The sequence below is a fragment of the Mesocricetus auratus genome, unplaced genomic scaffold (genome assembly GCF_017639785.1).
Source record: "Mesocricetus auratus isolate SY011 unplaced genomic scaffold, BCM_Maur_2.0 Super-Scaffold_100027, whole genome shotgun sequence".
Taxonomy (NCBI): domain Eukaryota; kingdom Metazoa; phylum Chordata; class Mammalia; order Rodentia; family Cricetidae; genus Mesocricetus; species Mesocricetus auratus.
In genome coordinates, this window is record NW_024429208.1 from 15,207,676 (window position 1) to 15,220,738 (window position 13,063).

The following is a 13,063-nucleotide window of genomic DNA, read 5'->3' on the forward strand; positions in this document are numbered from 1 at the left end:
GGGCAGAGGAAGACATGGGGGAGGGCAAAGGAGGGGAGGGCAGAGGAGGGGATGGGGGAGGGAGGGGAGAGGAGGGCAGAGGAGGAGATGGGGGGAGGGCAAAGGAGGGGATGGGGAGGGAGGGAAGGGGAGGGCAGAGGAGGAGATAGGGGAGGGAGGGGAGGGGAGGGCAGAGGAGGGGATGGGGGAGGGGGTGCGGAAAGGGATTGGAGGATAGGACAGAGAAGGGGGCGGAGAAAGGGTTATCTAACCCTAAGGATTCTGAAGCAGTTATATGGAACCCTGTTTTATAAGCTGCATGTGTATATGAGCTTAGTTGGAGTGGGATAATGCTACTGCAGACAATTAAGAAGCCCTGTGCCAGGTGTAAGATGATGCTTCGCCTTAAGTTTTTGGTCAGGGGAGTCCTCCAAAACCTTACAAGCCATCAGTCATTGTTCTTGGCCACTGTGAGGACTAATCTTGGTTGTCAAGTTGACTGTACCCGGAGTCAACTGAAATGCAGGCTGCCCTGCGTGCCTGCAAGGGCAGATTAGTTACTTTTCTGTGGTGAAACACCATGTCCAAGAGTAACTTCCGGGAGAGAGAGTTTATTTTGACTCATTATTCCAGAGAAATAAGAATCCATTATGTTGTATACAGCCCATTAGGTATGGTGGCCATGTTAGGCGGCCCAGAGCTCACATCCTTAATAGGAACCCTGACACAGAGAGCAAACTAAAAAGTGGTACAAGTCTTTGAACTGTCGAAGCCCACTCCAGCGAGGTACTTCCAGCAAAGATACACCTCCCGAACCTCCCCAGATATTCCCGCCAACCGGGGACCAGTTCTTCAAATACTGAAGCCTATGGGCAACATTTCTCTTTGAGACCAATACAGAGGTGTCACAACACTGTCCATGAAGGAAGCCGTGTGAGCAGATTTCGGAGAGCTTGTGGGAACACTTGAAGGACAAGAGTTTTGTAACCTCCGTTTGTTCTTGGAATGTGCTCCGGCGCCCCTCCCAGGTGTGGTGAACAGGAGTTTGCTTCAGGTGACACACTGCTGCTTGCTTTTGTTACACACCGTCTCCAAGCTCGGGTTGCCCTTGTGACTGTGTACAGACTAAGCTTATGTGAGCCCGCCTCGTCCTCAGAATATAAACTGTCTGATGCCTTGAATAAAGTTGGCTATTGCATGAGACTTCAGTCAACCTCATTGTTAGGCTCCACACTCCCAGGTTTTGCTGCCTATTACAGCGGGAACAGAGGGGTTTTCTTGGTCATATTATTTGAGGCAGGAAGACCCCTCCCACCTATTTTAGGTTGTGACAGCCCAGATAAAAGACAGCATGGAAGAAGGAAACTTTGATTTTTTTTTTTTTTTTTTTTTTGCCTACTAGCTCCCACTCTCATGGACAAGTTCATCTGTCTTGTTGCTGAGATATTTTTTGCTGGCCTTAGACGCAACTTCCTTGGGCTTCCAACACAAATGGAAGAGCAGCAAGCCCTCCATGAGTTCTCTAGCTCTCCAGTACCACGTTGGTGCTGCTGAGATACCCAGCCTCGTGGACTGAGCAACCATCAGATTTTTGGACTCTCCGGTGTGAGAGGACCATTGTTGAACTAACCAGGCCATATCCCCATAAGCCCGGCTAACACACACACACACACACACACACACACACACACACACACACACACACACACACACACACACACACGTTCTATTCCTTACAGAACCCTGACTAATAACAGATCCCCACCAGAACTTGAAGGAAAAGACCCTATAGCTGAAAACCAAACACTTTGACCACAGGGCATGGAGAAGTCAAGTTGGTTTTACTATTTGGGAAGCTTCCTCCACACTGGCTAGTCTTCACAGTACTGGAAGGGGATGTCCAGGCTGCTAGTAGTAGAGAGGTTATAAACAGTGCTACCCAGCTGTGAACCCTGTGAGTTACAATGATGACCAGTTTGGCAGGATAGGCCCCTGGGTGTAGTAGTGGCGTGAATGTTATGGGAAAACCAACCATAACCGACTGGATTTAAGGATTGCACCACAGGAGGAAACTCATGGCTGGCACTATAAATCTGGCCGAGAATCCATGAGTGGGAGCTCACAGTTCCCAGGGGGTGAACCCACTACTGTTATTCTGCTAAATGGACATAGTACACGAGGTTCATATCTTTATAGCCATAGCTTAGCCAGCTCCCAGGCCTTATCAGAGAAGTTTCTTTGCTCTGGATGGTCATTATCACAGAAACTCATAACTGGTCAAAGTACAGAGAATAAGTGGTGGTGGAATGCTGTGTCACAAATGGGACATCCATATCAAACCCATCCCCCAAGTCTCAGAGATCGTCATAGAAGGGAAAAGAAAGACTCTACGAGCCAGAGGTCGGGGATGACCAGAGGGAAACTGTCGTATGGACACAAGACAATTGCTATATTCACAAACTCACAGAAGGTATGGTGATCAAGCCAGTCAACACACTCTAGCCTGACCAGGAAAAGCTTCACAAGCTATAGACAGCTTATGGCTTCTGGGGGAGGGAGAACATTGTGTGTGTGTGTGTGTGTGTGTGTGTGTGTGTGTGTGTGTGTGTGTGTGTGTGTGTGTGTGCTTCTTCTCATCCTAGAAAGGGAGGCCATGATGAGATAAAGTTTTTTTAAAAAAAGGCCAATTTGGTGGCACATGCCTTTAATCCCAGCACTCGGGAGGCAGAGGCAGGAGGATCACTGTGAGTTCGAGGCCAGCCTGGTCTACAGAGCAAGTTCGAGGACAGCCTCCAAAACAATACAGAGAAACCCTGTCTCGAAAAACCAAAAAAAAAAAAAAAAAAAAAAAAAAGACCAATTTGGTGAATTAATACATTTTTAGTTGGGCTGGTAACAGGAGTGAGGGGTTACTTACAGGAGCAGGGATGACACTAAAACAGTAACATCACCAAGAAGGCCACCCTAACATGAGTAGTGACTCCCAAAACTGCATCTCTGGCTCTCTCTGCACAGCTTACACACAGTTCCACAGTCTGAGAAATCCCCTCTCTGCAGCTGGGCTGATCAGAGCCTCTCCTAATAAAATCCTTTTATAGACTGGGAAAGTTCTGAGGATCTTCCAAGTTTCTGCTTTCCCAGACACATGACCATTTGTTTCCTTCTCCAGCCTCATGAGCTTCCTCAGCCCCTGGAGGGAATGTTTAGTTTTGGAGGAAGCTGCTACTCAATAGAGAGTCAATTTTCTTTAAGTGTGAGACCTCTGGTAGGTCAAGGCCTTACTGCAGACTGACTAACACATGGAGTCTGATGGCTGGAGACTATGCATGGCATTTTGTCAAAGACTGAAGCCTCAGCTTCAGGAGAGGCTGAAGCAGGCAGTAAGCACATTGTAGATTTTCACATGACTGCACTTTACTCATGGAATCCTTAAATTTAGGATTGAGACATTTTGTTAGTATCCCAAGTTCTTGCCTTCCAAATGAGGAACTAGTGAGGTCATGAACTTCTCTGGCCTGATATGGGGCAGAGTAATGGTGGTTAGGAATGTGGCTCAGGGGAAGCAGTCTGGAGCTGAGGTCCTGGTGAAAGGTTAGAGCAGGGTTCTAGGGCAGGTGGTCTGCAGCCAGTCTTGTTGTTTTTTCCTTCTTCTGGCTGTACCATCACAGATAGATGCCCTGTGGGAACTTCAGATTTTTGCTTAATTCTTTTGGAGCCATGTTTTCTCACTTATGAAATGGAAATTCTTTATCAACTGATTTGTACATATTAAACTTCGTGAACTATGTAAAAACATACAGCACAGTGCACTGCAGTTCTAGACATGGGCTTTGATAAGTAAGAAAGCATCTGTAAGCCAGGCATGGTGGCACATGCCTTTAATCCCAGCAGTCAGGAGGCAGAGGCAGAGGCAGAGGCAGAGGCAGAGGCAGAGGCAAGTGAATGTCTTTGAGTTCAAAACCAGTCTGGTGTATATATCAAGTTCTAGGATAGTCAGAGGTACATAGTGAGACTCTGTCTCAAAAAAATCAAAACCAAAAAGAGCAAATAAGTTTCTGCAGGCACGGATATGAACTCTTCTCAAATTCAAGACAATTTCTTCCAGGGAAACAGAACTGAGAAGGACACAAGACCACGTGAATCAGTACCAAGAGATTATGCAATGAACAGTATGATGATAACTATGCTTAGTCACAGTGGTTAATACTTATTGGTGGCAAGTCAAGGAACACTGTCTACTTCAATCTGGGCTTGATTACAACCACATGGGTAGACATTAAGTTCTATGGAATGCCATAGCAATCCACACCAGAAAAAAACAAGTTACTCAATCCAGATTGCACACATACATCAATGCTGTAGATACTGGTATAATTAGTTCATGAATACAGGCCTTTCCCAGGGTCACTGATGGGAGCTGAGGTACCTGACCTCACACAGCTGTTCTTTACTCTTTTTTCTATTTTTTCCATTTGTGTACACACCTATGCATGCTTGCAAGTGTGTGTGCACACATGTATATGTGCTATCATGCATGTGGTGGCCTGAGGCTGTTATCGATAACCACCCTCGACCCCTCTTCACCCTATTCATTGAGGCAGGGCCCCTCAGTCAAAACCAGAGCTCACTGATACAGCTAGTTTGGCTAGCTAGCTCACTCTGGGGACCCCATCTCCACTTTCCAAGGCTGTAATTACAGATGGGCTGCGACAACACACCTACCTGCCATTTATGTGGGTTCCAGGGATCCCGTCCTGATGTTTGCATGGGAAGTGCTTTAACCACTGAGCAGTCTCCCCAGATCTTTACCAATGACTTAAACCAACGATTACCACATCCTGCTGCTTGGTTTCATGTAAGTTTCAGCCTAGTTCATTTAATATTCATGGTACGTGCATGATATACAATATATAATGTCTGTGGTACAGGTCTGACATATGTCATTTAATATCCATGATATATACATGACATACAAAGCAGATGTTTCTAATGACTCTTCTTCCTCCCCCTTCCCCCCTCTCTTCCTCTGTTCCTTTCCCCCTCCCTTCCTTCCTTGTCCAACATGAGAAGAGGATCCTTTTGCACTGCTCGTTCAGGATGATTCAGGGGCTTCGAAGGCTCTGGGATTAGGTGTAACTAACAAGTTTCCAGAAGTGCAGAGTCCTTGAGTCATCCCCACAGCGTTTTCATTGTTGAGCCTTCCTTCAGTTGTCCTGCTAGACTATGAAGTCCACGGCGCCAGCATGCGCCTTGTTCATTTGACCTGGCTGCAGCACCACACCCAGCAGAAGGAACCGGAGTACACTGAAGAGTGGATGAAAGTGACCCATGCACGGTGACAAGGCTGCCACCCAGCAGGTTTCGATTCTACTAACCGGCTGAGAGAGAATGCCTCTTATACACCTTTCCTTCTCTGGAGACACACGGTGACACCTACTTGTAATTCCAAGGTCCAGCAATGGCAGATGAAAGAACTCATCCGAGCCAGTCTATGACTCAGGAGGTCATTCTGAATGGAGGGAGAAGGAAGAGGAGGCAAGGTGACTGGGGCTTGCAGGAGGACACATCACTTTTCCCACTAGACTCTAGTGACTAGAGGATAATCCCAACAACCTCCGAACAAACGATTCTGCCTTATGCCAGGCCCTGTGCTAAGAAAACACCCAGAGCCCGTCACCTCTCTTCATCTTCTCTACAAACCTGGAACACAGACACTTACTTATCCCTTAAGAAAGGAAACTGAGACATGGGTTAACCAAAGCCTAAGAGGTCAAGTCAGGACTCACACCTGCACCATCCAGCTCTGGATACCATGTCTATAATGAATAGCCTATTGCAGCGAGATGATTCCAGGGACAGGAAACGGTTGCCTGTGCATGGGGGCAACTTTACTTAGCTCAGTGGCCTGATGTGATACAAGCTCTGAGAGAGCCCAGTTATGTGGGTTGAGGAGAAACCCATTATGTGTACAAGAGAGGAGCTTCATATCCAGAAGCCCTCATATACATGTGACTAGGTGCAGAAGAAGTCCTTGTATGCAAGAGACCCCCTCATATGCAGAGGCAGCCCTTTACATGCAGAAGTGGCCTCATATGCAAGAGATTCTTCATATGTAAAGGCAGTCCGTGTATTCAGAAGGGGACCCTAACATACAGAAGCATCCTTCATATACAGGAGGAAACCTCATGTGAAGAAGTCGGAAAATGCCACGTTGAGAAGAGTAGCACCTAGTTAGCTTTCATTTCATGCCCAGTTTGACTTGATTTGCTCCCTGGTTAAATATCCAACATCTCAGAAAGGTTAGGTAAGAGGCAGCTGGGGAAGATATCTCAAAGGTCCAATTCCTTTCACACTTGGTTAGGCATCTTATGAAACCTCATTCTAAAGACTGGACCAAATCTGAGAAGACAGCCATCCCTTGGAAGGGATCAGTTCTGCTAAAGCATGTGTGTCTAATAACAAGACAACAAAACAAAATAAAAAAAGCAGGGTCTAAAGGACAGAACTTTGTTTTTCAAAAGCCTTTAAAGAAAACAATTCAAAGGTTATATTTTAATACCAGCTGTTAGAAAATGTGGGAAATAAAACAGGGAAAGAGAATGGACTGTCAGGTGGGATGTGGGGAAAAGGTAAAATTCACCTTTCTTCTTGATGAAGGATTTTCTTTTCCTTTTTTTTTCAGGACAGGGTTTCTCTGTATTGCTTTGGAGGCTGTCCTGGAACTCACTTGGTAAACCAGGCTGGCCTCGAACTCCCAGAGATCCGCCTGCCTCTGCCTCCCGAGTGCTGGGATTAAAGGTGTGTATCACCAACACCCGGCTATGAAGGATTTTCAAATAGGCAATGAGACAATAAATGAGGACAATGATACATAAAATACAGCAACAGATCAGAGTGGGACATTATGGTTAGAAGAAAGGCAAGCACGGATTTGGCTTTAACGAGCTTATCATAGTCATGCACTTTTATTTACCTTAGGAGGGGTGTGATATCGTGGGCCAAGGCCTTGCTTTGGCACATCCTCACGTTGGCCTGGAGCCCGCACACATCCCGAGATTCAGTTTCTTCATTGGCTAAACACAGACAGAGCGCACCTGCTTCCTTGGGCAACTGTAAGCCTGCAGTAAATAGTATTCGGTCGCTGTTCAAGATAGACTTTAGTCTGTTTACCCTCTTTTTCTGTGAGTTCTCTTTTCCTAAGACTCTCTTTCTCAAGCGTTTTTTTTTGTGTGTTTGTTTGTTGAGACAGGGCTTCTCCGTGTAGCCTTAGCTGTTGTAGAACTAGCTTTGGAGACCAGACTGGACTTGAACTCACAGAGCTCTACCAGCCTATGTCTCCCAAGTGCTGGCTTCTTTCAAGAATTTCTATTCCTAGCTCTTATGTATATGTTGGTGGAAATATTTGTTATTTAGTTGTACAGGTTTGTTTGTTTTGGTTTTTTTTTTTTTGTTCCTTTTTCTTTTATTTTTTGAGACAGTGTTTCTCTGTATAGCTTTGGAGCCTATCCTGGCACTCGCTCTGTAGACTAGGCTGGCCTCAAATTCACAGAGATCCGCCTGCCTCTGCCTCCCGAGTGCTGGGATTAAAGGTATCTGTCACCAACGCCCGACTTAATTGTACAATGTTAAGAAACCCATTTTCCTAATAAATATGTGTAAGAGTTGCATGTTTATATTTTTAATGGGTCTAGTCTGTTATATTGCATGCTTTATATAGGTAATACTCCTGGGATGTTAAGCATATGTTTGTTGGGTTAAACAAATAAGGACAAGCTGTTACTTTTCTGTTGCTGTTATAAAACACCATGACCAAGGCAACTTATAAATGGGAGAGTTTACCTTGGCTCAAGGTTGAAAGGCTTATGCCCTCATGAGTTGGGAGGCACGGCGTCAGGCAGGCATGGTAGCAGGAAGAATCTGAGAGATCGCAACTATAACTCTGAGCATGAAGCAGAGGGTGGGTAAAAAGTTGGGGGGGACACTATAAATATTCAAAACACACCCCTTTGAAACATCTGAAAGGAGTGCCACCAACTAGGAACTGAGTGTTTAAATATCCTATGGGGGACATTTCTCATTCAAACCATTACAAAGAGCCCAGGAAAAAAAAATGGTTCGCTGGGTTGCACTCAAAGCGCTTGATGTGCAAGCATGAGAGCCTAAGCTAAGATAGCAGGACCTCAGGGCGGACATGTCTGTGACCCCAGCACTGGGTGCTGAGAGGATCCGGGACAGCTCCCTGAGGAGTCAGTCGGTCTAGCAAGAACAGTAAGAACAGTGTGCTCCTGGGATCAATGAGAGACCCTGTCTCAAAACCACAAGATGGGGAGCAGCAGAGGAACACACCCAAAGCCAGCCTCTGGCTCTAGGCACAGGCATGGATGCACTCATTGCCCCCCCCACACGACCCTCTAAATAGAATGATATAAATCCTTAAAAAGTCAGCTTCACTCACAACTTTTCCTAGCAGCTTTACTCAGTATTCTAAATAACAATGATGCTCAAAGGAAAAAATCCATGTTTTATTCCTTTTTTGGGGGTGGGGGGTGAGACAGGGTCTCTCTTTGTAGCCCTGGCTGTCCTGGAACTCACACTGTAGACCAGGCTGGCCTTGAACTCAGAGAATCACCTCCCTCTCCCTCAATGGGATTAAAGGTGTGCACCACCACACCTAGATAATGTTTTATTCTTAACAGTGTGAAAGTTCCACAAAAAGAAACCACACTTCAATTTATATGAATCTTATTTGTAAACCATAAAGAACTAGTAAGTTTGTTATATTGTGTTCATCCTAATGCCTAGTTTCTAGAATGGTGATGTCACCAACTTAATGCCACTCATATTAAAATGTAGATCTTTACTCACTGAACTTTAGTTTGAAACATAGACACAGAGTGAAGGAAGTCAGGTTTTTAGGAAGTTATGATGACATATACAATGGACAGTAAGTCAATAAACAAGACAAACAGAATTTTCAGAAGTCGTCCCAGAATCTCATCTTCCAGGCTTTGGGGTGAAGTAGTAGAAATTAATATCCAGTTTTTACCACTCATATCCATATATTCTTGCTCCCTAGAAAATAGAAAGAAGGCAATAAGCATCTCGAAGTAAGCACATGTATATTCCTAATTTCTTTGGTGAAGACGAGCCTTCCAGTGAATGCTCTACCTATTTGTAGCCAACAAGTAAACTAAAATACTTTTTCTCCCATTCACTTTGGTGACTTTGTCATAGTTATTGGCTTTTTTATGTTGTTTTGTTTTTTAAGATTGAAGATTTAACTTTTTAAAATTTATGCATATCTGTGCTTATGTGTATTTGTACATGAGTGCAGTGCCCTCAGAGGCCAGAAGGAGATTTGGATCCTCTGCAGCTTGGGTTATAGACAGTTGGGGACTATCTGATGTGGTGCTGGGAACTGAACTGGGGTCCTCTGGAAGAGCAGTATATGCCCTTAACCACCAAGTCATCTCTCCAGCCCCAGTTATTCATTGTTTTTCTGTATGTCAAACTTGCCTTTCTCTCTATAAGGAACGGGTCAAGAGACTTCCATAATGATCATTCTCTTTTTATGGTCGTCTAACTTGTTAACTGAGATTCCCACGAGAGAAGCATATGAAGACATGGGAGATGCAAGTAATAACAACATCCTTCCAAAACGAATGGCACAGGGTCATTTTGATTTCTGGAACATTCCTCAAGACCTCTCTTGTATGTTCTGACCACTGAGTATAATATCATCAAACATCCCTTTTTTCACAACTCCAGGCTATAAAAACCTTTGTCTGTTTCATTTTGTTTTGAATGGCTGGAACCTTAAACAGTGCTTACCCATGACTGGTTTCCCACACTTTAGGATCTTTTTAACTGAACATCTAGTGAGGTGGGGAGGGGTTAATGTCATTCTTAACTTCCTTTCCAGAAAATGAGCAGGCAAATGAACCCTTTTCCAAGACTCCAGCTGAGACTCTGTATACCCTCTCAAATGACCACAAAGACCTTAACAGAGTGGCAAAATTTGCGTGGTAAACCATTTCATCAGGAATTCTTCACTCAAAACTAAAACAGGCAAGGTGAGGGCTAAGAGAGACCGATGAACGCTGTGCTCCTCCCACTTTGAGGAATCTTCATTGATTTCTGTACAGACTGGCTCCGTTCTGCATTCTAACAGAAGGGAACACCTTACCCAAGTTATACAGCAGTCCCTGGCAGAGCAAGCAACTAGAGTCCTTTCAGTCACTCACAATTTCTCTTGCCTGCGTTTCAACTGAAGAGGGGGCAGGGCGCGAAAGACACACCGCTTCATGAGTGACCTTCCCTCCCTCTCGTGGTGGGAGCCTTCAGCCTGGGTATCCTCACTCAGGGCTCCCTTGGGGGCCTTTCCATTCTCCCCAAAATCAGGAAAGAAAAGGAAAGAAAGAGCAATAGGTAAGTGCTGGAGAGACAGGGGGATGGCAAGAGAGACCCGCTTCTCACCTGAGATCCTCAGAGGGGGGCAGGCAGCACACCTGTTTCCAACTCTCTTCTCCCGCTCTCGCTGGGCCAAAGTGCTGTGGGCACAGGTGTTCTCCTAGCAACCCTGTGCCAAAGCACATGCAAGGCTTAATTGGACTCCAACGTGCCTCGGCAAACAGAGGAGCAGTGGCCTGCATCAGGAAACTGCCACAGGACTTAAAAAAACAAAACACGGGAGGACTGTTGAAGATGTTTTTATTTTAAGACAGAATTGGGTGGTTTAGAAACTGAAAACTTAAGAGAAACATTAAAACAAACTGAAGGATTTCCCATGTAGGACAAACATCCACCACACTTTCTAAAGAAACAATTTCCTTGAAGTTATCTTTGAACAAACGCTTCACTGTCTTCATGGTAAAACATAAATACATCTCCATGTAAGAAACCATAGCTTACAAGACTGCAGGGCTGATTTTTAAATATTATAAATTTTACAAAGTAGAAAATAGGGGAGTAGATTTATAATAACCAACAAACAAGCAAATGAATGACTGTGAAATATGGTCACCACAATCTTCAACCATGTACTCTTAGCCTCCATGTACTTGGTGCCTTGAGTATAAAGACATTGCGCTCGCCAGTGCCAAGGGCAGGTATTTTTCCAGCCCCAATCACCATATCCCAGCTCTCTAATAAACTAGTTCTCTGTACAAGCTGAGTGACCTCTTCTCAAATATGATTGGGACTGGTTAATTTTCAGATTTCCTTTTCTTCAGATTTTGAATCTTATATACACGATATGTTGGGTACAGGCTCTGAGTCTAAAACAAAGGTCATTCATATTTCAATGTATGGCACCCATAAACAGTGCTTTTAGTATACCCACCCTTTTATTGCAACCCATTCTGTCAGAGCTGGACTTGGGATCTTCCAAGTGTGGGGTCTGATTGCCAGGAAGTTTGAGAGCTTGGGATGTGGGGTCTCCACCTCTATTCCACATCAGGCAAACAGGTTAAGGTCATGAGAAGTAAATCACATATTTAACACATTTACCAAGTAGACACATACAGGCAAAATGTTAAATTATTTTAATGACATAAGAAAAATTAGAAAATAAGAATGGTCACTAAACCATTATTCAGCCATGGATAGAGCATAATAAATCCATTAAAATGATGGTTAATACACATATAGAAATCATAGAGGGGGAGGGCACGGGAGGAGGGGAGGGAAAGGGAGTGGGACCTGGAACTGACTTGTGAACCAACCATGTTTCTAATCTAAATTTAAACTTAAAAATAAAAAAATTTAATAAAATAAAAAAATCATAGAAACATCACTTAGAAGATGATGCTTTCATATTTTACAGTGGTCACAATACCTCAATACATCACACTCTCTGAAAGAACCACATGGCTTCCTTAGGAAAAGCATGTATCTAAATGATCTTCATATTATCTTTAACTTGAGACAACCCAAACGCACTTGGCTTCTAGGGTCTTGGACCTGACTGGGCAGTAAGGGAATGAAAACACAGACACAGACAAGCTGGGAACATGTGGTCTGGGCTCTTGGCTGGAGAAACCACAGCATTTTGGAAGCTCAGGGTATTTATATAGAGTTGAGAAGAGAGGTGGGGTCATGTAACACAGATAGACAGGAGTCAGGGTTATGGTGTCCAGATGGATCAAGGGGGCAGGTTTAACCAGTCAGAGTAGGGGCAGTTTCTGCGGGGGAACAGTCTTCATGCTATAAACATCCAGGGCAAGAAAGCTACAGCAGACCGTCTCTGCACACACTATCACCATCTGCACAGAGACCATGCACCATTGTCCTCTGAGCCTCACTCCATGGGAGAAGGCTTTGCTATTTTCTTCATAGGGTCTGAGGCTCTCGGGTCCTTGACATACATGGTCATGGCCATGCCCATGTTGACAGCACACATTCACTCAGGACTTCACTCACTCAGGCTTTCTGTGCTCCCTACAACATAATAACGGAATGCCATGTCGCAATGACAATTAAACTACAGCGATAGACAAAACCTTACAAAGACTAAATTGAACCCTACAAAGCAAGGCACAAAAGCAAACACAGTGTCAGCACTTTGACATAAAGTAGAGAGCTTGGGCACCACATCCAGTTGAGGAGTATATATGTGGGTGTAGGGAGAGATCTTAAGTACCTATAGCACTGACCACGCCCAAATGGGCATGGTCACAGGTAGGAGGGAGAAGGCAGAGGGATAAAAAGCTAGGAGGAAGGGGACTCTTGGGGTTCTGGTCAAGTCTCAGAGACCAGCGGACTGCTGAGCTCAGGTTCTCAGCTTCTCATGTAAGTGACTTCCCCCTCAATAAATATTATATGACAACCTACCCTGTGTAGCTCCATATTCCGTGCTACGTGGGCAATAGTGGCTTGAAGGGTAAATATGAAGAAGGGAATGGATACTGAGTTAATGTTCTGGCTGTGACAACATGTGTCACAAGAAGCGATTTAAGGGAGTGGGGTTTATTAGAACTCATGGTGTGAGGGCATGGAGTCCATCACAATGAGGCAGGAGCATGAAATGTCTGGTCACACCACAACTGCAGTCAGGAAGCAAAGAGAGGTGTAGACTGGTCCTCAA

The 13,063-nt window shown here is 44.7% G+C and overlaps 1 protein-coding gene across 1 annotated transcript; it reads right to left on the bottom strand.

Moving 5' to 3' along the window:
* Window positions 1–8,821: 8,821 nt before the first annotated feature.
* Mrln (myoregulin) lies at window positions 8,822–10,591 on the bottom strand. Its single transcript, XM_013113910.3, has 2 exons — window positions 10,456–10,591; window positions 8,822–9,051 (listed from the first exon to the last, which is right to left on the bottom strand). The coding sequence occupies exons 1-2, from the start codon at window positions 10,572–10,574 to the stop codon at window positions 8,892–8,894; spliced, it is 279 nt and encodes a 92-aa protein (XP_012969364.2). The 5' UTR covers window positions 10,575–10,591; the 3' UTR covers window positions 8,822–8,891.
* Window positions 10,592–13,063: the final 2,472 nt, after the last annotated feature.

Bases quoted from the DNA above. Each gene is read 5' to 3' on its own strand.
- Mrln (XM_013113910.3), bottom strand. From the start codon at position 10,574: ATGTGCTTTGGCACAGGGTTGCTAGGAGAACACCTGTGCCCACAGCAC. The intron at 9,052-10,455 runs GTGAGAAGCGGG...TCTATTTTCTAG, and splicing joins CCCCCCTCTGAGGATCTCAG to GGAGCAAGAATATATGGATA.